The sequence below is a fragment of the Sciurus carolinensis genome, chromosome 2 (assembly GCF_902686445.1).
Source record: "Sciurus carolinensis chromosome 2, mSciCar1.2, whole genome shotgun sequence".
NCBI classification, from domain to species: Eukaryota; Metazoa; Chordata; class Mammalia; order Rodentia; family Sciuridae; genus Sciurus; species Sciurus carolinensis.
Genome location: NC_062214.1, coordinates 198548203 through 198574758, shown reverse-complemented (window position 1 = coordinate 198574758; position 26556 = coordinate 198548203). Strand labels below are relative to the sequence as shown.

General features: G+C 62.8%; 1 protein-coding gene across 5 annotated transcripts in view; it reads right to left on the bottom strand.

The window, feature by feature from the left end:
- Kif26a (kinesin family member 26A) overlaps positions 1-26251 on the bottom strand; it is a 35493-nt gene extending 9242 nt beyond the window's left edge. For 2 of the 5 annotated variants that reach the window (XM_047541586.1, XM_047541587.1), the window contains exons 1-5: positions 26079-26251; positions 25482-25727; positions 14526-14969; positions 8859-9052; positions 3180-3369 (exon numbers count right to left, since the gene is read on the bottom strand). In XM_047541586.1, the coding sequence (XP_047397542.1) occupies positions 3180-3369; positions 8859-9052; positions 14526-14969; positions 25482-25727; positions 26079-26120 (1116 nt within the window). In that variant the 5' untranslated portion in view covers positions 26121-26251. Of the gene's footprint in view, positions 1-3179; positions 3370-8858; positions 9053-10699; positions 10835-14525; positions 14970-25481; positions 25728-26078 lie in introns of those variants that run through there. The other 3 variants (XM_047541589.1, XM_047541590.1, XM_047541591.1) reach the window with 3 other exon arrangements.
- Between the last annotated feature and the right edge of the window lie 305 nt (positions 26252-26556).

Genomic DNA, 26556 nt, shown 5'->3' with positions numbered 1-26556 from the left:
TGTAAATCAAATTACCCGAGACTCATTTCAGAGCCAATATTTTTCACGGATTTAATTGTAAGTGGCAGATACATAACGCCAGTAAAATTGGTTTACCGCGGGAAGTGCACACGGGCGCCATCCACCCCCTTGGGCCCGCGGCACATTGATATGCAGAACCTCCCGCAGTGGGGTGGGGTGTGCCGCCCTCGGAGCTGCGAGGGAACACTTGGCTATTGTGCTCATCGGAACCTGGGCTCCGTCAGGCGAGAATCGATTCTTTTATTCCCCAGCGACATGAACAAAACTACTTCATTTCCAGACGCTGCTGCAAAGCAGACGAAAATGCACACTTCCCGGTAATTTTTGGCAATTTTTTTCCAGCGTGAGCCCCTCACCGCTTCAAGAGCCAAATGGGTCTGGAGAGTAGAGAAAATTCCTAGCAGGGAGGAGAGGTGGGGAAGCTCCACATCCCACACCTCCTGCCTCCAGAGCAGACACTCATCCAGGCCCAGCCGAGCCAGGCTGGAGGGGACGGGGCAGGGGCCACTGGCCGTCCAGACTGCCCACCACCCACACGCCCCCCGCCCCCATTCCAGTGCCAGGCCATTGTCTGCCCGAGAGACCCTATCATTACCACAGGAACGTCAGGGTCCTCCAGGAGACAAGCACGAGCTGCTCCCCCAAACGCAGATGCCACAAAGCCCTGAATGGCTGCCGCCGCCAGGAGGGGAAAACCACATTTTGCATAAAAAAGGAGGCTGTGCAGCTCCCGAGGTGGCCGGGCGGGCGGGGAGGGGGCGCCGCTGCACCCTCCAGAGGGGATGTCTTTTTTAATACCACAACATGATGAATTATCTTAAGTAGCACATTAATGTCAGAAACTGAATGTAATCTAACTTCTTTCCTGTGACAGTATTAAATGCTTTTCAGGAGGCATTTCTGACGCGGTGACATTAGCACTAATAACACCAGGCCCGGGAGGGGAGGAGCGGGCGCAGGGAGTAAGGCTGCTGGCCAAGGCTCCTGGTCTGGGGGAGGTGCTGAGTGATCCAGGGCTGCAAGGACGCTCCTGAAGCCCCCTGGGCCTGGCCCTGAGTGGTGGAGGGAGTCTGTGGGCCTGAAGCGGCAGGAGAGCTCTGGCTGCCCAGCTCAGAAGGCAGCCTCACTTCTCCCATCCTGCCTGAGGCAGCGTCTCCCACGCCCACCATGCTCCCCTTGCCCAGCAGAAGCCCAGCGGGTAGACAGGCTAAGTGACCATGCCAGGGGTCAGCGCCGAGAGCCAGAGCTGGGCGGGAGCCTGGCGCCACTCCCCTCGCGGCCCTCAGCTGTCCTCAGGTCTCAGCACAGCCCTGCACCCCACACAGCCAGGGCAGTGGCAAACTGGCCATGCAGACCGCCTGCCCTGCCTGGGGGACTGTCCCCCAGGTGGAGAGGACACTGGGGTGCCCAAGTTAGCCAATCTGGGCCCATCCTCCCTCCTGGTCACCCGATGGGGCTAAAACCTCCTAAGGACACTGCTAGAAGATTCAGCCCACGTGCAGGGCAGGGAACCAAAGGCCCAGGGCACAGGCACTGGGGGCGGGAACACCCTCCTCCCATCTTGTACCCTGTGCCATGCAAGAGGCAGGTACAACTACCTGCACCCCAGGACCAGTCCAGAGGCAGGCAAGTCACCTTGACAAGCAGCTGGCTGCCACCCTTGCCCCTGACCCTGGAGGCAGCTCAGACAGAATCAGCAGCTCTAGGACACGGAATGTCCACTTCAGGACCTGGAGAGCCAGGCCACCCAGCCAGCACATGCACCACAGATGTGGTGACCTGGGGTCAATGAAATTTGTTCAGATCCATGCAGCTGAATCAGCCTCAGGTGGCAAGTTTGCCAGGCAACTTGATGCTCCTGGTACTGGCCACAATGCCACAGTCCATGGGCTGTGCCTGAGGCTCATGTGCCAACTGCCCGCACCTGACCCTGGGCACAGAGTTGGCCGACCCAGTTTCCAGTCACCAAGTAAGCGCTCTGCAGTGAAAGCCATGTGGCTCCAATGCAGACGCACTGCCGCCGACTTGCCTGGCAGGGGCAGGGCACCAATCCTGAACTCTATGCAGGAGTCCTGGGTCATGAGGCTCCACAGCTGTCCCCAGGTATGGACGCTCAGGAGGCCCCATGTGGGGGGATGCAGTAAGGGAAGGCCTCCTGAACCAGAGCACACCTGGCCCACGATGCTGTGGAGTCCAGCAGACAAGGCCACAACCAGAAGAAGAGAGGTGCCCTCCAGATGGGCTGCTTGGATGTGGGCAGCTGAGGGCAGGTGGGCCAGCCTGGGTCTCTTGAGGCTGGGGGCGGGGCCCATGCAACACAATTCAGCTTCCTCTCCAGACCCTGTCCCCGGGAGCTGGAGCCCCTGAGAGTATGAAGACCACTGGCCTGTGCTGACCGCCTGAGCAGGGTGCCAGCCTGCAGGGCCTGTCCCTCTGCTGGGCAGTGCTGAGCAGGAGCAGGAAGTCCCACCCCCACAGCTGCCAGGGCATCTGGGAGGGACCTCTGGGCTGCAGAGGAGGCAACAGGTCAGGGAAAAGCCCACAAGGCACACAGTAGCCTGGGGTTCGCCTGCAGCCCCACGCCCTGGGCCTGCCTACCCACCCTCACCAGGCACCAAGCATCCACCCTGCCCAGGCCAGCACACAAGTCCCAGGCTCAGAGGCCCCTGGGGCCAGGGCAAGGTGCTCCTCTAGGCCTCTCAGGAGCCCAACCCACAGGACCCAGGATCAGAGCTCTGGAGAGGGGCCAGGAGCAGCCCACTGTTCCAGCCAGAGCCCATGCCCTCTCCAGGCCACAGCGTCCCCACCTAAAACAAGGGGCCCTAAATCAACGTGGGATCTGCCTGGACACAGTGACTCAGGAGAGCTGGGCAGCCCAACTCCCCAGCAAAGCGGACCCCTGAGCAGGAGTCCCAGAGTCTACCACCTGGCTGTCCAGCACGTGCCCAGGACCCAGAACACCCCGACACTGCCGCGGGCAGTCTCCAAGCCTCCCTGTCACCCCCGGGGCACTGCTCTCCTGAGCCTCGGCCTCCCCATCCGCACCCTGCTGACCATCCTGTCCGACTGGGGAGGAAGTGGAGCCCCTCTGCCTCTGCACCTTCCCAGACTCCCCTGACCTCCCGCTCCAGGGCCACCTGACCTCGGGGCTGGTCTACCTTTCCGAAGCTGCCGGGGTTGTCCTTGGTCTTGGAGGCAGCCCTGAGCAGGCAGGGGGGTGCCGGGGGTGGCCACAGCTGCAGGACACCGCTGAAGTCCGTGGGGTAGGTAGAGGCACCGCGGGCAGCAGGGGCAGGTGGTGGGTGGTGCTTCTTGCGCTTGGAGGCCAAGCTGAGCTTCTGGGCGGCCCTGGGGAGGAGAGGCACGCACAGCCGTCCCTGTCACCACATCACTGTGTCCACACACACACCAGGCCATCTCACCCTGGGACCCCTCCACCACGCGAGCAGACTCCAAGGAAACACGGGCCAGAGCGTTGCCTCTCCAGGTGGGATTGCTGGAGCCACCGCAAGGTCCCCTCCCTGGCAACTGTGCCCAGCACCAAGGCCAGGCAGGTGACAGAGGGTCCCGGCAGACCCAGGACAACTCCCTTCTCTGTGCAGGGTCCCGAAAAGCATTGTCTTCGCCCCCAGTCCTGCAGCTACTGTGGGGGACAGGCTGCAGGTCACCACCTGCAGGCAGCAGGACCCTGGCATGCTGACCCTTGGCGCCTCAGTGTCACCACCTATAAGATGGGATGACATGACCCCTGGAGGCCTCGTGTGGTCCAGACGAGCTAACACATTCAAGGTGCCTGCACTCAGTGCTGCCATCATGATCACCACACCGGGAGCCCCACAGAGGAGACAGCCTTGGTCCTTTGTGTACACCAGCTGGCAGAACCAGACCCCAGGCCCTCGGACAGGCACCCACACCTGTGGGTCTGGCGACCATTGCTGTGAACACCCTGCTTCCTGGCAGCCCCCAGCCCTCCAACACAGCTTCCTGCTGCACCAAGTCAGTTCCCTGGGCACACACGCCCCGCGCCCACATCCTGGGCCCAGACCACCAGGGCTGCACAACCCACCCCACTACCCTCCACACAGGGGCAGGCAGGTGACCACCCACATGAATGTGTGCACGAGTGGGCCTGGCGGAGCCCCTCTCCCTGCACCTGCCCCGACCTTCCAAGGGTGGAGCCCCTGGTGAGGGGCAGGCGGCCAGGAAGAGAGCGGGCTGCACCTGCAGATGCCCTCCCAGCCTGCCCGGCGCCACTTCTCTTCCACCTCCCACAGTGCCCTCCTCCTTGCCTAGCTCCCTGGGTCTATCCCGTTCTCCTAGGACCCGACGCAGAAGGGCCCACAACTGGGGTGGCAGCCGGGCCCTCACCGCACCTCCCACCATGGAGAGCTCTGTTGCCAGCGTGCACGAAACTCCTCTCATCCTTAATAGGAATTGTCTTTTAAGAGGCCCCAGGGATGGCTTCCTCCCAGCGAGGTGTCATCACAGAAGATAAAAGAAATCTACGGCGCATGGCAGAGTCCTCAACAGAGCCACAGCAGGCGACAGGCGGGCCCAGGCGAGGCCAGGGTGGGAGCGAGGGGCCCAACCCCGGGAGTCCTCGGCCTCGCTGACTTGGGCTCTTGGCCGGAGTTGATGGCAGCGGAGGCATCTGCACTCTGGGGAACCAGGCCTGTGTCTACGGACCTCGGGGCTCACGCAGAACCTGGAGCGCCCCATAGGGGCCCAAGCCCAGGTCCTTGACCTCTAGCTGCCCTGCAAGCAGGCATTGGGTGCCCGCGCCTGCCAGGAACCTCACAGGAACCTGGCGTAGAAGGAGCTCAGGCCTGTTGCCTGGCACACTGTGCGCCTGCCGCGGAGTGGGAAGCCCAGGCAGGGGACCTTAAGAAGCAGAGCCACACCCACACGCAGGGGCGGCCAGCGCAGGTGGGCTGTGGCGTCTGTCCAGTCAGCAGGGTGAGCAGGCGTGAATTTCCTCAGTCTGTTCCAGGGCTCTTCCTGCCTCCCGTCGCCCCAGCCCTGGCTTCCTGCCTTGGACCCCACCCCACCCCGGGGGATACCCCACGGCTAACCCAGGGGCCTCCGTGGGAAGAAGTTCTGTGGGTGCCGGAGAGGCCTGGGGGACAGAGACCCAGGGACCCCTGGGCAGAGTGAGGAGGTTCCTGGAGTCACCTCCTCATCTGCACCTGGTGCCTATCCCCAAGATTCCAAGGCAGGGTGTGGGCTCGCCTCTCAAGGGGACAGCACTGGCCAGCAGACAACAGTGGCCAAGCCACTCCACCAGGAGCAATCTCCACACCCTCACCGGATCCCACGCACGCCCCTCCCAGCTCCAGCCCAGACACACAAGCACGTGTGTCCCTAAGCCGAGAGGGGACAGGGAGGCCTGACTGCTGGCGAAGTCCTGGGGAGCTGGAGCCAGGTGGAGCCCCAAGCAAGGCTGGCTTTGCTAAGCCAGCCACATGGCAGCCACAGACAGCTCTGCCCTATGACCCCAAGAGGCCCACCAGCAGGCACAACCAGGCCCCAGGCCATCTGGGCAGAACATGGATGGTTATGGCTAGTGTCCCCGCCCACGGTCTGACCTAACTCGAGGGGCTCCCTCCTCCCTCGGCCCACGTCAGCCCCAAGGGATTGGGAGCCAGCGGGTCACGCCCCAGCCCGCCCGGCCCTCAGGTGTCCGCTCTCACAGGCTCAGCTCACTGGGCATGACTCACAGCCCAGGCCTCGGAAGGAGGCCCCAGGACGGGCACTTTCTCCTTTGATGGATTCAGGCCCCGTGAACAGACAGGCCCCGTCAGCTGTTGGACACACCACGTGGCTACCACACCTCGGCTCTCACAGGCCTGCCAGCCCTCGTGGCCCCAGCCCTCTGGGGGCGCAAACCTGGTCCTGAGCCTCAGGGTAGACACAGCACCAGGGCAAACTGAAGATGCTCCACACTCCACCACTGCCTCAGTCCCAGCGGTTGGCTCGAAGGGACACTGGAAAGGCAGTGGAACCAGAACCACCCCATCCTCGAGCAACCTCCTGGAGGAAGCTCACCCGATACAGAAAGGGGCCCAGTCCTGGTGCTGCCTGCCCAGACCAGCAGACGCTGCCGGGCCCAGGCCCAGCTCCCGGGAGCCCAGGACACGCCTGTGAGGCCTGAATGCTGTGGTAAACAGGTTCCGGGAAGGACCCTGGAGCCACTGGGCACCTCTCACCACAGGCCCAGAGATTTCCTGGGCTTGCTGGCCCCGGACACCATTCATGGTAAGGAAAAGCAAGCTACCTTTTTACAAAGAAAACTCACCCTTCCAAACAGTCATTTCACAGGCAGGTGGGCTTACGGGGGGCCCTGCGATCACCCGGAGAAGCTCATGCTTGTACCGAGGGGGGCCAGAACCGTCAGCCCGGAGCTTCCTGGCTGTGCTGTGCTGGGGCTACCAGGCAGGGGGCCCTGATCCTGGCTGGTGAGAGCAGCCACGCCTCCAGAGTCCGCTGTGGCCAGCACACTCCTCGCCACCCGGGAGCCTCACCTGGAGGGACACCTGCCCACAGAGCCCTGGGGCCCTGGTTTCCTGGCTAGAGCTCCTGTGAGCTTCTCCTCTGCCCAGCCCACCCCAGCCCTCTGCCAGGCCGGCCTGGACATCCAAGCAGACACCAGGAGACTCCCAGGCCCCGGGTCCTGTGAGAGCAGTGGAATGTCCCTGTGCTGCAAGGAAGGCCCCCTCTGCCTACCCCGCCTGCCCAGGAGACAGCCCCAGTGGTTCTTTCCAGGACATTTAGATTCCAGCCCCAGAGGCGCCACCCCACCCCCACAGAAAGGGAGGAGAGCCGGCAGGCGGGCAGCACTCTGGGACATTTCCGAGAGCAGAGAGCAGAGATGCAGGCTGCTGGGCGGGACACTCCTGGACAGTGAGGAGGACACAGGGTCACTGAAGGGGTGGGACAGCTCCAACGTGGGCCAGCGCCTTCCTACCCAGGCCTCAGCCCTGCCCAGTCCTCACCCCTGCAGGCCCTGAGGAGACCCCGGCTCCAGGCACCCTCAGGTCTCCCAACAGAGAGGAAGCACACAGAGGTGACTTGGGGTCTGGTGTTGCCCAGAAACACTCAGAGGGAGGGCAGAGCCTTTGCTCCAGGGCTGCAGGACTGGAGAACCCAAACTCCCGACCCCCACTCCATTCTGCCCACTGGGCAAGGCCCCTGCCAGGCTCCCACTCAACCCTTCGACCCACTCCCACTGCCCAAGATGCACCAGCCACTTCTGCAGAAAGACCACCAACCCCCCGCCTGGAAAGCTCCCAGGGGCAGGGCAACTGAGGTCAGCCACCCTCTGTCCTGCTCAGGATGACGGTGGGAGTCCAGGACATGCTAGCATGTGCCTGAGGCCCCACGGGGTAGGGGCCCAAGTGCCACGGTCTCTCGATTGACTCCAACAAACCCTGTCCCCACTCCAACCCACAAAGCCAGTGAGCAGGCACACAAGCTCAGAGCACCTCTAGTCTCAACGCCCTTGGTCAGGGTCTCACCACTGACCCTAGCCCAGGGGTCCCCTGCTGGGAACATCACCTACCAGACCACCCACCCCCAACCTGACCCAGGACCCACCACCTGCCACGGGCCTTCAGGAAGCCACTGCAATTCAGGGGAGCTAACGGGCTGGAAGTAATGGCAGGCGGCAGGGCTCCCCCCTCGGGAAACCTGCTTCCCCGTCCCCAGCCCAATGCGCTTGTTTCTTTGTTTCTATGGTAACTGCCCAAGGTCAGCTGCTGAGCAGGCAGGGAGCAGCACCAGCCTTGGTGGAGACAAAAGGCAGCAGCGCCCGCTCTGCTGGGGCTCGGGGTCGCTAATGAGCCAGCGTGGGGCTGTGGGGCGTGGGGCGGACACCCGCCCTGCACTCCTCAAACACCAGGGGCCTCGGTGGCAGGCGGCAGGGTGGCCCCAGGGACAGGGGACCTTGCCGAGGTGTTTTTTCTTTGCAGAAAGTCTCCTTTTCAAATCCCCTGCTGCCAGGCACATCCCCCAGCAACCCCAGGGCAGAGGCCCCTGAAATCAGGACTATGCAGGGTGGGACATGACCAGCTGCAGTGCCACCAGGGCCATTGCCCTGACCACTGCTGGCACACAGGACACCTGAGCAGACTGGGCAGGACCCCCGCCCCTGCCCAAGAGTCCCAGCAGGGCCCTCTGCACCTAAGTGGGTAGTGTCTGAGGCCACATCCATCACGGAGGCAGACCACACGGCCGCCCGCCTGTTCATCAGCCGCACAACAATGCCCTAATCATATGCCCCGTCACTCCCCAATCAGGCCCGCAGTCCCCGGAACAGCACTGATAAGGAGCTCCCCTCCCAGCCGCCGGTGTGATTCACGGACAGGCTTATCAGCACGCTGCGGGCTGCTAATGGGACAGTGACCCGCAGCTGGCTTGCCATTACCGCTCATTACCGCGACTACGTCTTATAATCCACATCCCCAGCCACCAGGATGAGAGCAGAAGGCTGGGCCTGGGTCCGCCTGGGGCTGAAGCCAGGGGAGAAGACTCTGCTCCCACCCCCCACCCTGAGCACACCGTTCCCTCTGCAGGAACCAGATCCACGGCCACATCCCAGCCTCCAGCTGGGCATTCCAGGGGCACAAGCCTGCAAACCACAGTCCAGTCACTCCCAGACCCCCAGCTCTAGCCTGGGACGGGAACCTGGGGGACCCGTGCTGGGAAGCCAGCCACACCTGCATTCCCACAGCCTCCAGCCCCTGGTGTGGGCAGCATGGGGGCCGAAGCCCAGGGACCCTCGTGCCCCTACATACGCCTCTGGTCCACCCTGCTGCCCACAGGGCCCCAGGAGGACCTACCTTATAAAGAAGGAGGCTGCGGCTGATGATGGGCCTGTGGAGCCCCCTGCAGAGGTACCTGGGGCTGGAGTGACCAGGGCTGACGTACAGGCCCCACCACGGCCCCACATCTTGGACACACCATCAGGGCCCACCATGGGGGGAGAGTCTCGGACTGTGTCTGCCACCGCCACGGCGGCCACCGCTGCCTCAGCCTGCAGGGAAGGAGAGAGTCCACATGAGGAACAGAGGGGCAGCACACGCACCCAGGACCCAGGCCTCGGTCGGGACACGGCACCCCAGATCCCCAGCACAAGCCCTGCCCCCACACTCAGCTCCTGCCCACGAGGCTGGGAGACTGAGGCCAGGGAGAAGGCCGGGGGTCCAAAGGCGACACAGGAGGATGCCGTGCGCAGCCCGGGAGTGTGCTGGGTCTGCCCTGGCCGGGGCCCTGCAGGCAGAGGTGGACCCACCGGGGCCAGAAATGCAGGGACCACAGAGGTCGGGGCAGCTGGACAGGACCCTGTACCCCTTTCGCTCTGGGCCAAATGGGAGCACCCAGAGACGTGATCAGACAAAAGCCACAATAAATATCTGGCACAAGCTCTAATTGCCCCGCATATGAGCATGTATTTTGCTCCCAGTGTCTGAAATACTACTCTGGCATTTCCAACTAATTAGCTAAAATAAATTCCAGAAAGGAGACAGTCCCATAATGAAGCACAAATGTAATTAAATGCTCCCCAGGATGCACCCAGCGAACCCGGGACCAGCTACCGCACGCGATTCATGTCAGTTCTGGAGCCCTAGACTCCAGGTAGCACTGGCTCTGGGTGGGCAGGAGGCAGGACACTCCCCAGGGGACAGCTGCCCAGACCCTCCCAGGATCCCCACTCCACCAAGTGGAGCAAACCTGCCCACGGCGTCCTGCCAGGCTGACCGAGGGCTGGGGTCCCCAGGCTGAGAGGACATAGTCCCGGTCTGGTGAAATTGGGGTTGAGGAGTCCACTGTCCTCAGGGTCTCCCCAGGGGCACAGGCTACAGGCAGGTATGGCCACTCTTGGCCCCGGGAAGGAACATTGCAGAAGGATCCCTCCTCTATGGGATCTCCGCCTGCCCAGCCCAACACGGGCGCCAACACTGGCTCCAAACCTCCTGGCCCCCAAGCAGCAGTTGACCTCACACTGGCAAGAAGGAAATGTCGGTGGCAGAAAGGGAAACCAGGGGCCTGGAGAGGGGTGGCCTGGGCCAGATCACCAGGCCCTGGGCCAGCACACCATGCCCACCACCTGCAAGGCAGAGCTGCTGCACAGCCCTCAGAACCCAGCCCGGCCGGCCTCTCCTCCAAGCCACTCTCTCACCTCGAGGTATTTTCGTACCATTCCATGTTTCCCCATGATTTCATCTAAATTCCTCTACATTCATCTAAATTCCTCTGCTGAGCAGAGTGGCACAGAAAAGAATTCATCTTAGAGTTATGCTGTCGGCCACCAGGACTCCTTGGAGCAGAGCTGGGTTTGGCTGAGCACCCACTGACACCAGGCCAGCATCCCAGGGTCAGGGGCCCCAGGAGGTGGGCAGGGGGCACGCCGCCCACAGCCCACTGGTGCCCATAGGTGGCTCTCACAGCCCGTGATGGCACTGCCAAGGGAGCCCAGGCAGCATCCCGCAGCCAGGCCCAGCCACACCACCACACCCCGCCTGCTTGCCAGACGAGAGGGACAAAGGCCATAGTGCAGACAGCTGTGCCCAGCCCACCCCACCCTGCCGACCCCAGCTTGCCGGCACCTCCGCCCCAAGCAGGACTGCCTGGTCCTGCCTTGCGGTGCATGCAGGCAGTGGCTGGGCCTCCCCGCACTGACCTGTCTCAGGAGTCCTGCACGTGCCTCGGCTCCGCCGTCCCACGAGCTGCCGTGACACGGCTCCGTCCATCGGGTGGACGGCCACTGTCAATTCCTGCCAGAAGCAGAGCCCAGGCATGCCAAAAGAAGCCGTCCCAAAGCGAGAGCTGGAGTGGGGAGGGAGGGCCGGCGAGGGGAGACCACGACACGGGGGCTGGGACACAGGGAGGGCGCCAAACGGAAAGCAAGGCGGATGCCAGAGCAGCAACAGAAGGAAAAGCACGAGAGAGCAGAGCGTGAGGCCGGCCCGGCACAGCAGTGGAGAGCCCACGCTCCGCTCGCGGCGGCCCACATACGCCCAGGGACCTGCCTGAGCAGGGCCTCCAGGTCAGTTGGCTCCAGAACAGCAGGTTTCCGTGGAACTCAGTTTAGGAAACACTAAACCACCCATTTCCTAGGAGCACTCTGGGCCAGGCCTCCATAGCTGCAGACTGGCCCGTGAAGGACAGTGTCCACCAGCCTGCTCCCCACAAATACCTCCCCAGGCACTAGAGAGGGGTACTGAGGCATGGCCAGGCAGTTAGGGCTGAACCCACAGACTCTATCTCAGCCTGCACAGGCAGGAGGGTGCGCTGGAGCCTCCGTGTGCAGACTCCCCAACCGTAGAAGCTCCACCTTGTCATCCAGAGGCCTTGGGGAACTGGAGAGCCCAAGCTGGGAAGGCCTACCCCACAGGGGCCTTGTCCACTCCCACATCACAGAGCATCAACACAGCCTCCAGTGTAAGAAAGGACTACCCTGTGACCCCCACTCCAGGACCTGGGGACTTGCACGGGGCACCAGCAGTGGGTCAAGAAACATCACAGAAGAGCCAGGCCTGAGCCAACCTAAGCTCCCTCCAGCCTGCAGTCAGGGACAGGGGACAAGGGCAGGGGCACCGTCAGGACCCTGCAGGGCTCACAGCAGGAAGCAGGTAGGCCCAGAGCAGGCGGCAGGAATCCCAGGTCAGTACCTCACAATCACCAGGGACAGAGCTCCCTGGCTCCAGGGGCTTCTGCTCCCAGGCTGCCCTCTGGGGGCATCCACCATGCCACATCTAACCTATAGTGGGGTCAGGAGGCCAGGGCCTCCACCCTGTGGCCTCCGGGTATAGAATGAGCATAGGTTTCCTTGCCTCTGTGAAAGTCGCCATGGGCACTAGGACATCAGGAGACTGTATCCCAGGCCTGGTGGAGCAGGCCAGGGCAGAGGGTTTAAGGCAGCCCTGTGGCTGTCCAGCACTCTCAGAGCTAGCAGGGTGGGAACAGGCCCAGAGCCCAGTTTCCAAGGGGGCAACCAGCACCCTCTGCAGAGCTGCCCCTATTTGACAGTCTGGAATAGACTACTGGGAGGTCCTGCAAGGCAGCTCCAGAACAGTCTGGACACTCAGGAGATGGAATGGTCCAAAAAGGGCCACACTCTAAGATCGCGTACACTGAATGTGGGCTAAGACTTTGATTACACCGTGCCAGCCAAGGCCTGCTCTACCAGGACCCAGGGCTCTCCAGACAGCCATGGCCACAGAAAGACCCAGAACAGGGCCACCAGGGCAGGCTTCCATCATGGCTTCCAGAACACTCTACACCCCTTGGAGCCATGGGTCCCCTGCCTCCCATGCCAAGGACCAGCCCTTCTGGCCAGGCCCAGCCATTCTCTCCCAGCATCTCCTGCTGGCATCCGCCAAGATGGCAGTAGCCTCTGGGCCAAGCCCTGCCCACAGGCCGCCTGACAGCTGCCGAGATCAGCTCTGCTGGGCCCTGGGGCCATGCAGGTCTGAAGTGGAGTCACCGTGCCTCTGCAGGAGTATCTAGCTCAGCACACACCAGCAGCATTTCCAGTGCGGGGCCACCTCTAAGGATCGATGCCCTGGCTGGGGGGCCATGCCTCACCTGAGTCCTCAAGTCCTACTTACAGTTCTAATAATCCCCCTATTGATTGCCGGGACTGTGCTCTAATTATAAATCCATTCCTGCCTGCCCTGAACACAATCGACATGCACATAAAACAGGGAGCAACGTGCTTTACGCGCCCGCGTTTTATGGCCTGCTGGCCACCAGCAGGGCTGCGCAGCCTGGGGTCAGTGCCCCACACTGTCCCTGAGCCCCCACCACCACACCAAGGCACAAAGACTGAAAAGCCAGCCTCACTCCATTTCCAGCAAGACACGGGGGATGCAGCCAAGCTGGCCGTGGGGTGGGAGGAGAGGGGAAGTCTGGCTACCACCTTAGGCCTCCAGTCCTCGGAGCCCAGCCCAGCACGGCCTCCTCCAAGAAACTTCCCGGCTCAGTGAACAGGCATCTGCGACCTCCCCGTCCCAGGCTGCCCACATTCCCCTCCAGCTGTCAGGTCAGGAGACCCAGAGGCCTCAGGAGGGGCCCGCCCCCCATCTTCCCGGAATGGTGAGTGGAGGAGCCTCTGCCCAGGTCCCGGTAGCAAAGCCACTCCTAGAGGCCAGTCAGTCCTGAGCCTCCTGTGCACCTGAGCCCAAGATCACAACGAGTGGCCCCAAAGGAGCAGCCTAGCAGCCAGTCACAGGGACCGTCCGGGCTCAAGCAGGAGTCTCAGACCAGGACACATCCAGGTGGCAACATCCAGCCAGTAACATCTCACCAGACTCAGTGGGGTCAGCAAGCGAGATGGGGCAGGGCCTGTCCTGTATCGACACTGCCCAGCAGCTGTGGGAGCCCTCTGCACCTCTTCCATGCCCCTGAACCACCAGGGGGATCAGAGGCCAAGGGCCCACTCACTCACTTCAGAGACTGCAAACAGGAGAGCCTGTGCAGCCAGACCAGTACCACCTGAAAGTGTACTGTGCACAGGAGTACAGCGCCTGCTGCCCCTGGCCTGGGGCATCATGCAGGGGGCCTCTCCACGGGGGCCCCACATCACCCACTCCACTCAGACCATTTACTCCTCCTGGAGGGTCCTCCTTCTCTGTCCACCCAGGGAACCCACATCAACACTGTGCAGGCACTGGGGGGCCCTCAGTCTCAGTCTTCAATAAGCAGATGACTATAGGTGAGGGCATGGTGCCCCTAGAGGTGACCCCAAGTCAGGCAGCACTTGTGCAGAGTGACCTTCTGGGAACAGGCCCTCTTCAGAGGACCCCACACCTTCCTAAACCCAAACCACACCCTCCAGGCTCCTGGGAGACCCCCAACACAGCAGAGGCCCCTCTCTGGACCCCCACCCTGAGACCCCTTGGGAGAGAGACTCCGCACAGCAAAGCCCCAAGGTCAAAGGAAGAGAGCTGCAAAGATGACCTCCACTCAGGCCATGCAGCTGAATACCGGTCCCTCCACAAAGGCAACCGGCCCTGGTCAGGGACAGCAGAGCCAGTTTCAGGGCAGCCGGCCCCACCACAGGACCCCCTGGAGGGGCCGTGGAGAGAGAGGCTGGGTACATCCTCCCGTCAATACCCTCTCTTCTCCTTGGAGCACAACAGGCCAGCGTGGGAGTGGCTTAGAGCCCGCCACCAATGCAGGCCTCACCCCTCACTGTCACTTGCCCATGGAACAGGTCTGTGTCACCTGGGCTGTGCTACCCTAGGCAGCCTGGTGTGGCAGTTCCTGACTGGGCCCTCCATTGGCCCACGGCATCACACGAGATCTCAGGAGCAAGGCTGAGGTCCCAACAACTGCTCTGGAGGAGGCAAGGGGCACTGCAGCCAGCACCACTCCAGTGGCAGGAAGGTGGAGACGACGACATCCACAGTCCTCCTGCAGGGCCCCCCACAAGGCATCTGGAGGTGGGGGCCCTGGAAGGGAACCCATTTCTGACCCAGCAGCCACCCACCCAGGGTACTCACCAGGCAGGTGGGCGGCAAGATGCTGTTGACCCTTGAGACGCTCCACATGCCCTCCAAGCACTGCTGGGCCTGGATGGTGACTGTGCTCAGCGCCCCGCCAAGGCCCGCTGGAGCCACAGACACCTGGACACTGGGCCCAGGTGGCCAGGCCAGTCCCTTCCTCCTGTCGGGCCCTGCTGGGGGCTGCCTCCCCATAGGGCCCACTGGCCCAAGTGCGTCCCTGGGGCTGGTCACGGGTCCAGTGCCGGGGGACGCAGGGCCTCCATGGGGGGCCTCAGGGTTCCCGCGGCCGGCAGGGGCCTGGAGCAGGCGCAGGGCCTCCCGCGTGAGCTGATGCAGGTGCATGGTGCAGACGTCACAGCGGCGCTCGGCCTCCGGGCGGCACGCCGGCAGGACCCCCGGGGCAGGGAGTTTGTCCAGAAGCAGAGCAGAGAGGCAGGGATCCTGAGGACAGCAAGGGACAAAGGCTCGGTCAGTGCCTGGGGACAGGAGGGTGGTGCAGAGCCCACACCCGCGCCTCACCTCTGCAGCGGAGAGCTGCCGGGGGCTGCAGGGCCATCCATACCTGATTAATAAGCCCCGAACAGTTCCATCCACAGGAGCCCCGCAGGAAAATAATTATCAGAACTTAACGGTGAGGCTCACACTGCCCTTGGTAGCCACACGGCTCCCGGCTGTCATTAACCGCAACGGCTGGCGGCTGACAAGGCGTGCTGCTGGCTCCCGGACAACCACCCCAGGGTGAAGGCCTGGCCCAGGTGGGAGCAGGAGGGCAGCGGGAAGCAGGCAGAGCAGGGGGCTGGAGACCCTCTCCCTGCCTTTCCAAGGTCTCCAGCCAGCCCTGGAGGAAAACGAAGTCAGGCACCGAGAATGCTTGCCAAGATCCCTGGGGGAGTGGGGTCGTCTCCAGTTCAGGAGCTAGCAGAGGGGCAGCAGAGGGAGGCAAGACACCCGCCCCCGCAGAGCCAAGGCACACGGGTCCCCGGCCCTAAGAGTGGATCCCGAGGTGGCAGCCACGGGGCCCTCCTGGGGGGCCACCTTTCCAAGGAGGCAAGGAAGGGCCAAGCCGCGGGGTGAAGCTCCCCAGGGGCCCCACCAGGCTCCACCCCTGCCATGAGGAGCTAGCCAGCACCCCTTCCCCAAAGGCCTGCCCCAACATAGGGCATCCGGCCTGGGCAGCCCCTTGGACAAACACCAGCCTAGCCAGTTGTGGCACTGGCCACCCCAGCTTTTCCCAGGGTTCACCCTGATAGAGCACAGGGTCCCTTCCCAGTAGGTAGACTTTACCAGTCCCACCACCTGCCCCCAACCTGAGCCTCCCTCCCATACAAAACCCCAGGGATTTCCAACACCTGGCTCCTCTCCGGTCCCCAAGTTGGTCACAAAAGAGACTATGGTCTCCCCAGACACCTGTTTCTCAGTTGAGGAAGCTGAGGCACCACAGGGGTGTCTCATTTGTCCCACTCACGTTCCCTGAGCCTGCCCTGTGGTAGCCTGGTGGGTCCTTGTCCCCCACGTATAGGAGGCTCACAGTGGTGAGAGCTGAGGCTCAGGTGGCTGAGCAATGAGGGACCCTGGGCCCAGTGTGAGCAGAGGTCTCTCTTCTCCTTGTCCCCAGTACCACTCCACATGCAGGGTAAGCCCCACCCCAGAGCCCCAGGCACTCCAGGCCAGATGAAAGGCTGACCTGGCCAGGCCCAGCATGAGCCAGCTGCCTGGTCTACAGCCCCTCCGGAAGGCCTGGATTTTCTCCAGGCTCTGAAGTGCCTGGCAGGTCTGGTCCTGATTAGTCGGCACCCCCACTCCCTCCCGCACCCCTGCGGGAATTCAATGAGCTCACTTGGGGAGTCCTGCAGAGGGAGGAGGCCCCAGCAGAAAGGGCCCTGGAGCAGCTGGCTCCGCAGTCAGGAGCACACAGGTCCACACCAGGAAGCCAGGCTCCCCTCCCAGATGACCGAGTGCCTCAGCCCCAGCTGAGGGCAGTGGGGCCATTTCCCAGGGCAGCTCTGCCCGCCCCATCTTTCCACTCCGCAGGAGGCTGTGAAGGGGAAGGAAGTGCCTGCTGCTGGAGCCGTTAACTGACCTAGAAAGGTGGCCAGCCCAGTCCCAGCTCCAGCCCTAGGCCCCAGGCCCACTGCCCTTTGTTCTGGGACTTGGGGACAGGCTGAGGACCTCCTCCTGTCTTCAGGCCTCAGGCTTCTGGAGAAGCCCTTTATCCCCTTCACAGTCTGTGTATCAGGAGGGAGGAAGGAAAGTGGCCTGCAAATGCATCAGCCCGCCGCGGCCTGGCCAGGAGAGGGTGGGAAGCAAGGTGACCACCTGAGCATCCCCAGCCCAGCCCCCACTGCCAGGACCCCAACTCACGGGGGCCTCAGGAACTCAGAGCCCTATCCAGGCCTCGGCCCTGGGCGGAACCAAGGGTGCAGGGCTAGCCCACCAAGCTCAAGTTCCACTGGGAAGACAGCAGAGGCTGCCAGTCACCTGCTCAGCAGTAGCAGCCCCCACCGGGCAGCTCAGCCAGGGCCTTCCCCCACAGCTGCCCTGCTTCACAAGTACCCAGGAGGCTGGGCCCTCTCTTGAAAGAGCAGCAAGCCCACCTCTCAGGGACACTCACCCCCCACTCCCCCACATCCTGGCTTGAGACTGAGGCTAGGCCAGAGAGGAGAAGGTGGCAGGGTGTTGAGCAGCGGGGGGCCGGCCCTCCGACAGGCCAGGGAGCAGCAGGGCACAACACAGGCCCTGCAGCTCTTGCTGCTCAGGAAGAAACAACCGCTGAGCAGAGCACCCAAGTCACTCCGAATCACACAGCTTGCTCCAGAGGGACTGACCTCCCCACCCGCAGGACCAGTCCTGGGCTGAGAGGGGCCCAGCTCCATCATGCAGAGCTGTGGGGAGGCGGGAGACAGGGAGGGGTCCTCAGGCACCAGCTGTTCCCTTCCCGTGCCCTAGAGGCTGCCTCGGACCAGACAGGCCTGCACAGCCCTGCGGGCCCCCAGCCAGCATTCTGCCCTCCCCAGCCTGCTTTGTGGGCTCAGCGAGACCCCTCGGGCTGGGAAAGGAGGGGAGAGACCAGGAGGGGCAGCCAGGCCCTCACCAGGCCAGGTCTCCCTGCCCAGTCAGGCAGCTCAGGTGTTCACAGGCCCCAGCCTCCAGGGTTCACTGCCCAAGTGCAGGATTTTAACCCCCCAGAAAGCCCTGATACAGGGCCTGTTGCCCTCCCCCTGAAACCCAAGGCCTTCAGAAAGACAGTAATTACTCCACTGCAAAATATTGCTTTTAATTTTCTCTTTATAGTCTAATTAAACAGATATTTTACTTGCATTTGGAAAATGTTTTTCTTCATTTGATTCAATTTAGCACTGGGTACGACCCAGCCGTCACACCCAGCTGGGCGCTGGGGAGCCTCCCTGGCTCAGAAACCATGCTTCCCATCTTTCATTTCACTTCTGGGGTCTCTGGGTTGCTTTAAGTAATCCTTCCATTTTCTCCGGTGTGGGAGGCTGCCCCATCATCAGCGCCAGGAGAGAGGGGACAGAACAAGTGCAGGCCAGACCTCCCCTGGCCGAGGCCACTGGGAGGGGTGGCAGGGGGCTGCAGCCAGGTGTCCACCGCAGGAGGACCTCTCTGAGCCCATCACCCTGTCCTTACAAGGGGCACCCAGCACACACTGGCAGGGCCACTACGAAGGCAGTTGACTGGAGCCCCTGACTGCAAAAGGCCCCAAGATCCAGGGTCCCTCTCCTGCTCCGCCAGTCAGGTGTGAGCGAGTGGCAGCTGAGCACGAGGCCTCCACAGTCCAGTGCCCTCTATATGTCCTCCCTTCCCTTCCCAAACAAAGCCTCTGGGCCATGGCCCCGGGCTGCCACTGTTTCCGGAGTTGACAACAGGTCCAGGAAGGGACCCGGCCAGGGGCCCATGGCTGCTCTCAAAGGTCCTGCTGTTGAGGACATTCCTGAATCTCCTGCAGCCTGGTGGGGGGCGGCCAGGAGTTTCCAGCCTGGAAGCTGGCAGCCAGGCTGCCGTGGCCTGCACTCCAACACTCGCCCAGCACCTGGTCAAAGGCTCGGACCATCCAGTCCGACCACCTGCAGCTCGTCGGAAGGGCTCCCAGCCAGCGTAGGCCGTCCTCCTCTGCCAAGCCAAGGATGCGCCCAGCCCACCCAGCACAGACCAGCACGCCACCCCCAAGGCCCTGTGCCAGGCACCAGCCCAGCTGGACCTCTCAGGCACAGGCCAGCTCCCCTCCCCCCTCAATGGCCTCCCCTGTTCTCCACCAATGCTCCAGCAGGGTGTGGGGAGCCCTGAGGGGCCCAAGGCCAGACAGACAAGGATGGCCTCGCCTGGGTGGGGTGGCAGCAGCTCATCAGGACACCCACCACCCCAAGGAGGTACTGAGTGCTCCCCTGCACTGCAGGGACTGAGCTGCCTCACACTCGATCTTACCCAGGTGCAGCCTGTAGCCATTGGCCAAGCACGAGCCCCTGGGGGCCGTTCGCTCCTGGGCAGCAGGGAAGCAGATTCTCACAGCCTGGATGGGCACTCCAACCCCGAAGCCAGGCGTGGCAGTGCCCCCGGCTCAGCTCCAAGCCCCAGAAGGCAGCAGGAAAGGGGCATGTGCAGAATCTGAATAGGCCCTCCCTCCCAGCAGGTCCCAGGACCCCAGGGCAGACACCAGGAGACCACAGTATGTGAGTGACCACAGATCTGTCCTAACCATCAGCCCCTTCCAACAGGACCACCCAGAAAATCCAAAGCTGGGTCAGCAGGCGGGTGTCAGACTGCACTCTTTAGCAAAGGGCTTCCTGGGACGCTCCAAGCCCTGCCACTGCCAAGCTATATCACAGAACTGCCACACGCCTCACTCCCCCAGCCCCCAACCCACTGCCCCTAAGAGTCCCCAGAGTTTTTGCTGCTCCCACTCCCTGGAGACCCTCGCCTCACCTCTCCACGGTCTAACCCTAACCTCCCAAGGCCACCAGCTGCACCTCCTCAAAGCACTCTGCCAGGGCCTACAGTTCTTTGCTTAAGGTACAGACTTTGGAGGAGAGGTCAGGTGGAGGCTCCATCACATATGGGTGCAGCGCGTGGCCTCCAGCAGGCACATCGGGCGTCTCTTCCTCCCTGCTCCATGAGGAAGTTGTGCTAAGTGCAGAGAGGGGCACCCCACTCCCAGGGCCTGACTCCCTGCCACCCTGCCTCACACAGCACCAGTGGTCTATGACTGGTGGAAGCACTGGTCTTCCCCACCTGCCCAGCTCACCCACCAGATGGGCCCCATGGCCCAGAGGGGAGCACATCCACAGGACCCAGTCCAGGTACCAGGCCCCCATCCTCACCAACCACCCAGCAGAGAGATGGGCCCCAGCATCATTCTGAGGTCCAACACCCACAAGCCACTGCCAGGTACCCCACCACTCAACAATCCCAGTCTCCCACTTCCACAGATGGCCATTTTGCTTTCTGGCTACCATGAGTATGCCTCCTTCACAGACTGAGAGGCAGGGAGGCTAAGACACTTGCAGACACAGCCTGGGCAGCAAAGCTGGAGTACAAACCAAGCCCACGGCCCCTGCTCCCAAGCTTCAACCTGCGCTTCCTCCTCATTGACCCATCTTGGGGACCCCGAGCTGACTGGGCAGTCCCAGCACCCCTCAAGCCCAGATCAGTTCCAAGCCTGGAGGAAAAGGTAGGGAGCCAGATCTCCCAAGGCCTCTTCCAGCTCAGGGGCAGGCATGGGGGCTGAGAAGACCCAAGGATCAAAGCAGGAGGGGCCTGTGGCTGCCCAGCAGGCCAGGCTGGAATGGCGTGGACTCCCTAGGGTTCTGCTCAGGTTGGCTGCAGGGCTGCGGCTGTAGCAAAGGCTGCAGGTCGGGGAGAGCACAGGGCTGGACCACAGGGCTGGACCGTGGGAGGGGGTCCACCCTGCAGCCCAAGCCCCAGAGCAAGGTCCAAGCTCGGGTCAGCCCCTGACAGGCTCCACCAGAAACAGGCAGCGGCTCAAGCTGGCCTCTGTCACCGGGGTCAAGGGCTAATGCACATGGCCGCGTAAGCATGTGCATCCAAGACGGGACACAGCAGGCACGAGGCCTGGCGCTGGGCTGCCCAGGACTATAAACCCATCAGCCCCAGGCGTCCAGTGACTGGTGTCACCCCCAGTGGAAGCCTGGGGTGCGAGCTGGGGCTGAGGGCCAGACACAGCTGGGAGCTCTGCATGGAGCTCTGGGGCACCTGCAGCCAGCCTCAGGCCCTGCCGCTGCTGCTCATAGGTGCTGTACTGGAAAGGCGGATGTGGCTCAGGGTACCCTTCCTCAGAAGCACAAGAAAGACACCTGGGGGAACATGCCCCCAGCCGAGAGGGGCAAGGGGGACAACTCCACAAGCACCCTGCCCAGAGATGGGAGAACCTCTGGCCAGGAGAGTCCTTGGCACGGCACTCATCCCAGATGAAATTCAACCAGAGCTCAGTGGCAGGCGTGGCCAGACCTCCCAGCCCAGCTGCCAGCAGGAACCTGCAGGGCGCAGCCCAGGCTCGAGGGCCACACCCCTCACAGGCCCCGCTGCCATGGGCCAGACACGCTGAAAGCACACTCTCTTCAGTATTCTATTTATCACGGCCCGCACCATCTTGCACAAAGATTGTGCTGTTTCAAGAACTATGCAATATAAATTAAAAACAAGACCTGGAGACAGAGATGGTCACAACTGAAACACACAGGAGTGATCAGTTCCCATAAGGGGTACAAGAAAGCCTCATGGGGTTTCCAGAGCTGCAGAGATTCACTGTGAGCCTCCTGGAAGGCCTCTGTGCCCCTGCAGACACAAGCCAGCTCTTCTGACGCATGAGACCCTGCCAGGACACACGAGGAAGGCTTGGGAGGCCTCAGACCCCTTCCCTTGCCTGCTCCAAACCATGCAAACCCCTCCAGCTTGACTGGTACTAGGTGAGATACACCTGCCTCCCCCACCCTCCATCCTCCGCAGACAGTGAGGCCTGGGCCACATCTGGACACAGCCAGATGCCCCTTGAGCAAGTCCCTCCCTCCAGGCATGTGCTCCAGAGCCCCCTGCCCAGGCTCCACCTCTGCTCCCAGGTGGTGTCCCAAGAGCAAACACTCATGCCCCTTAAACTCAAGCACTTCCCCAAAGGCCACCCCATCCCCAAAACCCCAGGCCAGCAGAACAGGTAAGACAGACCCAAGGATGGCCCCTGTCCTGGCCATACTACACCAAAGGAAACCTAGAACAGGGAGCAGGAAGCCAACCCAGGGCAGGAGGGGCTCCGCAGAGAGTCCGGGGCTGCCTGGCCTCTGCCCAGCCCCGGCCAGGTCCTCTTCAGCAGCCCAGAGCCTCTGACTCTGCAAGTCCAGGAGCAGGTCTCTTTCAGGCTGATGCACCCCGTCCCGTGCCTGCCAAGCCCAGGGAGCCTGGCCCTGTCACACCCCCCTGGCTGCCACTGAATCGGCTGACACCTGGCTGGGTTGAGAACCACTTCTGGCGCCAGGACCCCGCCCTGCCTAGCCCGAGGCACACACCGTCACCTGGCACAGGTCGCCTGCCACAGCGGCACAGCGGTGGCCCCGAGGCAGGTGGAGCTCAGGCCATGCTCCAGACAGCATGGGGGGCAGCAGCCCACAGCTGGGGGAGGTGGCACAGACCCTGACCCCAGGGGCAGACTTCCAAATCATATGAATCAAGGCCAGCCCTCCACAGGACCACAGCGCATTTGGGGGCCACAGACCCAGGACTCCCAAATCGCAGCATAGCTGGAGACAGGGCTTGTGTAAACAGACACGCCCCATCCATCCAGAGGCCTGAGGGCATCCTGGATGAAGGGACAGAGGAATGGAGAGCTGGAGGGACCCCACCACCTCTTGCCCAAGTCCAAGGTGAAGGCCCACTAAGGCAAAACAGACCCAGATCAGCCACAGAGGCCTGGCTACGGGAGCAAGAAGGCTCCAGAACCTGCTGGCCCTGAGGGCTGGCTCCCTGAGTGCAGGAGGCCCAGAGCCAGGGCACAGCACCCTGAGCTGCTCAGGAACAGAAGCCCCCAGTGGCCTTGCTCACTGTCCTGCTTGGAGAAAACTTGGACTTCTAACACACAATACCACACAGGTAGGCAGGGTCACCCACACAAGTGAGCAAGTCCAGTGCCTGCAGGGAGGCAGAGTCAGGGGACCCTGCCTGGATGAGCCAGGGGTGTGGGGAGCCATGTGGGAACAGACGGTGTTCCCACCAGGGCGATCAGCAACTCAGCACTGGTATGGACACTTTAAATGTCACAGGGCCGCTGGAGGAGTTGACACCTCTAAATGACACATCTGGGCATCAGTTGGGAGGACCCCCTTGCAGCAGGGTGTGATCTTTGCAGCAGGGTGTGATCCTTCCTAGGGCAGAGGGGTTACCACCATCAATACAAGTTGTCACCTTGGGGGACGCAGAATCAGAATCTAGCCTCAAGGTGACCACATGAGGTACAGCAGGCTGTTCTCCCACTGTGCTGGTCACTCAGTCATTCAATTTCCAAGTGACCTGGACCCCACACCTGCCCTGGCAGAGCTACTGCCTGGGGATGGTACCCTAGACGAGGGTAGAAGCAAAGAACAGGGCGTGGTGAACCTGGAGACCAGTTCACCAGAACAGCACAGCTCAGGCGTGGCAAAGGAATGGCCTGGCTTTGGCCTGCAAGTGGGGGTCACTGTACTGCAAGACCCACAGGGACATTTCAGAGGCGGGGGCTCCTGGGAAAGGGGCACAGAACACCAGAGCAGAGTGACAGCAGGGCCTTCTGCCCAGGGAGGCTGGGGGTCTAGGGACAGGGAGGCATCCACAACAGGGGAGGAAAGGGGAATGAGGCTCAAAGCTCCAGAAAAGGCCCACTGAGCTTCCAGGAGGCCAGTCCGAAGGTGGACCCCAGGCCAGACGGACCCTGAAACAGTCACCTGGGACGTGAGACCTGGGAGAGTGAGCACAGTGCGGGCCAGCCTAGAGGCTGCCTCTCCACGCCCAGGACCCAAGGTCCTTCTCAGATCAGCTCCAACCTGGGCAGGAAGAGAGCATGCCCTCCACTTGGGCCCAGAGCACAGTTCTGTCCACGCCATACTGAGATCCCTGCAGGGAGATGAGACCACACAGTGACCAAGGGAGGCAGGCCTCACACCCAGGCCCCCTGACAGACAGACAGGCCCCGGCCACCACAGCCAACACCCATGGCACCAAAGACCCAGGCACAGCATGACTCCCAAGCCCGTTTCATCAGTAGCTCGGGTGCAAGGCTCACCCTGCCCTGCCACTGCACAAACACAAAGGCAGCCCCATATTACGGATAAGGAATCAAAGCCAAGAGCTCTCAAGGAACCTGCCTGTGGGAGCAGTCTGCTGGCATGAGGGTGGACAGGGAGCCAGCAGGGAGGAGCCCTGGCAGGGCCCTGGGGCTGGACCAGTCTGCCCCTCCACCACCTACCTCCCTTTCCCTGAGATCAGGCAAGGACACCAAAAGCAAGAGCTCCTAACAGTCAGGCTAGGGACAATGACGAGGAGCAGCCAGTGTCAAAGGCCAAGCTCAGGGAATATGGCAATGGTTGGTCCTGGACTTTCCTGACCAACTGTCTGCAGAAACAGACCAGGGAGACTCCCCTTAGATGAGGGATCTCAAATCTACCAAAGACTGGACCAGAACCAGGACCCCTGGCCCACCTGTGGCCAGCCAGATCAGGTCCTTGACTGGACAAGGCCAAGGACCACGGTTTGGGGCCTGGGCAGTGGCACAGGCAAAGCCCACTGCAAGAGGGGAGATCAGCTCAGTTACCAAAGCCCCACCTCTCTCTGGCCTTGGCTTCCTGAAGGCCCTCAGGATCCCATCCCAAGTGGCCCTCTCTGGGGTCCTCAAATGTCCCTCTGTTTGGAAGCTGGACCCAGGTCATTTGGGATACAGAGCCTGGCAAAGGCTGCAGCCTGCTCAGGGCAGTGGATGCTGCAGTGTCCAGTCACACCCAGGACAGGCCCACAAGTCCCCTCCCCAGGGTCACAGAAAGAGGCAGGCACATCCCCACCCCTGGTTGACCCCGGAGGACTAGAGAGGGCACCCAGGACAGAAACCAGACTGTCTCCTGCCTCACTCTGCTCTTGCCCAAAAGGGAACACAGTGTCCTGTCTCCCTGCCACCCCCAGACCACACAGGTCTCTGTGGAGAACTATATTTAGATTCAATGGGGATTATGTGGACTTCCCAGAAACTCCTTCGAAAAGACTGAAGGTCAGGCACTCGGCTTCCTCTGGAGACCCCCACCTCCCTGGTCTGCAGACTTCCAGAGTGCATTGTTCCCTGGAACAATGGTGCCTGCTCCTTCCAGGCTAGGGGCAAGCCCATGGCCGGAAAGCCCAGTGGAACCCTCTCCACACAAGCACCAGTGCAGTCTGGGAAAGCCAGAACGAGCAGCTCACTTCCCACATGGGTGGCCCTGGCCTAAGAGTCCCAGGATGGGTGGGACGCAGGTCATATCCATGACACTCACTGAAGGCCAGGCAAGGACCCAGCTGCAGGGGGTGACGGTCCATCTCACCCTCCATGCCCTCCCAACACCTGACTCACATGGCTGTGGGCCCAGGTGCCCCCAGGGCCAAACTGCACCAAATAACCTCTAGCAGCTGGCAGGGCAGGAGCTGTCCTGCCCTGGGTGGAGTCCCTGCCAGCGGGCTCTCTCCCCTCCCCCTCCCAAACAGACTAGCTGTGGGACATCTGTGGCTGGGAAAGAGACCGCCTGCCCAGCTCCCTCTCACCCACCACGGCAGGATCCCCTTCAAATGAGCTGCCCCAGCTCACACGCGGGGTTACAGCCAGGGAAACTGAGGCCCAGGAGGGGAAACGGAAAACAAGCCTGGTGAGAAACCCAGCCTCCCTCCAAGCTTCAAGGTCTCCCAAGCTCCACAGAGGGGCTGGCTTGGGGAGGGATCGCTTACTCGGAGGGGCGTCCCGGGTCCACTGACCAGCTTCCATGCCTGTCGTTTGAGCTCCACAAGCTTCGTGTGGCAGTGGCGACACCAGCCGCCCCCGCTGGCCGAGTGGCTTTGCTCTGCGCCGGCCCCGGCGCCCTCGGGGGCAGGGCGGTTGCCGCATGGGTCCTGGTCGGGCCCGGAGGGCAGCCTCTTGCGTGGGGACACTTCCAGCAGCGGCAGCGGCTCCCGAGTCGGGCCGCTCTCGACCACCTAGAGTAGATGAGGGAGGAAGGGGATAGTTAGCTCGACTGCCCGGCGGAGCCACCCCGGGACCCGGCACAGGCGATTTTCAGTCCCTGGCCCGCCAGGCCCTACTGCGATCCTCTCGCCAAAGTTAGAGCGCGGGGCCGAACCTGCAACCCACCCTCTCCACGCACCGCCGAGGTCCCGAATGCGGCAGCCCCAGCAGGAGGCCGGCGTCCCGCCGCGCCCCGCTCCAGGCCCGACCCACAGGGGGCGCGCCACCCGGCCCGTGTCCTCTGCGTCCTGGATTCCGTGGCGGGTGTCCGCCTGCCCCGCCGCCCACCGCCGGTTGCCCGCTCCGGACCCGGCCGCACGTACCGCGGGCGGCGCCGCACACTGGGGGGCGCCGCGGCCGCCCATGGCCCGGACGCTGGAGGGGCAGAGCTGGCTCTCAGGGCGCCGCGGTTACGTGATCCGACCCTGGGGCACCCCCATGGCCCTGCCCGACGCTCCGAAGTTGGCGGCGCTGGCAAGTGGCGGTAAGCGCTCGGTGGTGGCGGCGGCTGTAGTGTTCGCGGGCGGGCTGGGCCGGGGCGGGCCGGGGGCGGGGCGCCGGACGGGCTGCTCGGGGCGGGGAGCCGGAGCGCCGCCCCCTACCTAGTGCTGCGCGGAGCGCGGGTGCGGAGCCTGCCTCCGCGCGCGGCCCCTCCCACTCCAAGGGCCCAACCTGTTAGGTGAGTGCCTGCTGGGGGAGGGGCGCTGGGGGTCGCGGAGAGCCTCAAGTTACGCGCGCGCATGCGCCTCCCTCTACGCTTCTGGGACGCCCGGGTCTGCGAGCCTTTTGCAAGGCACCCAT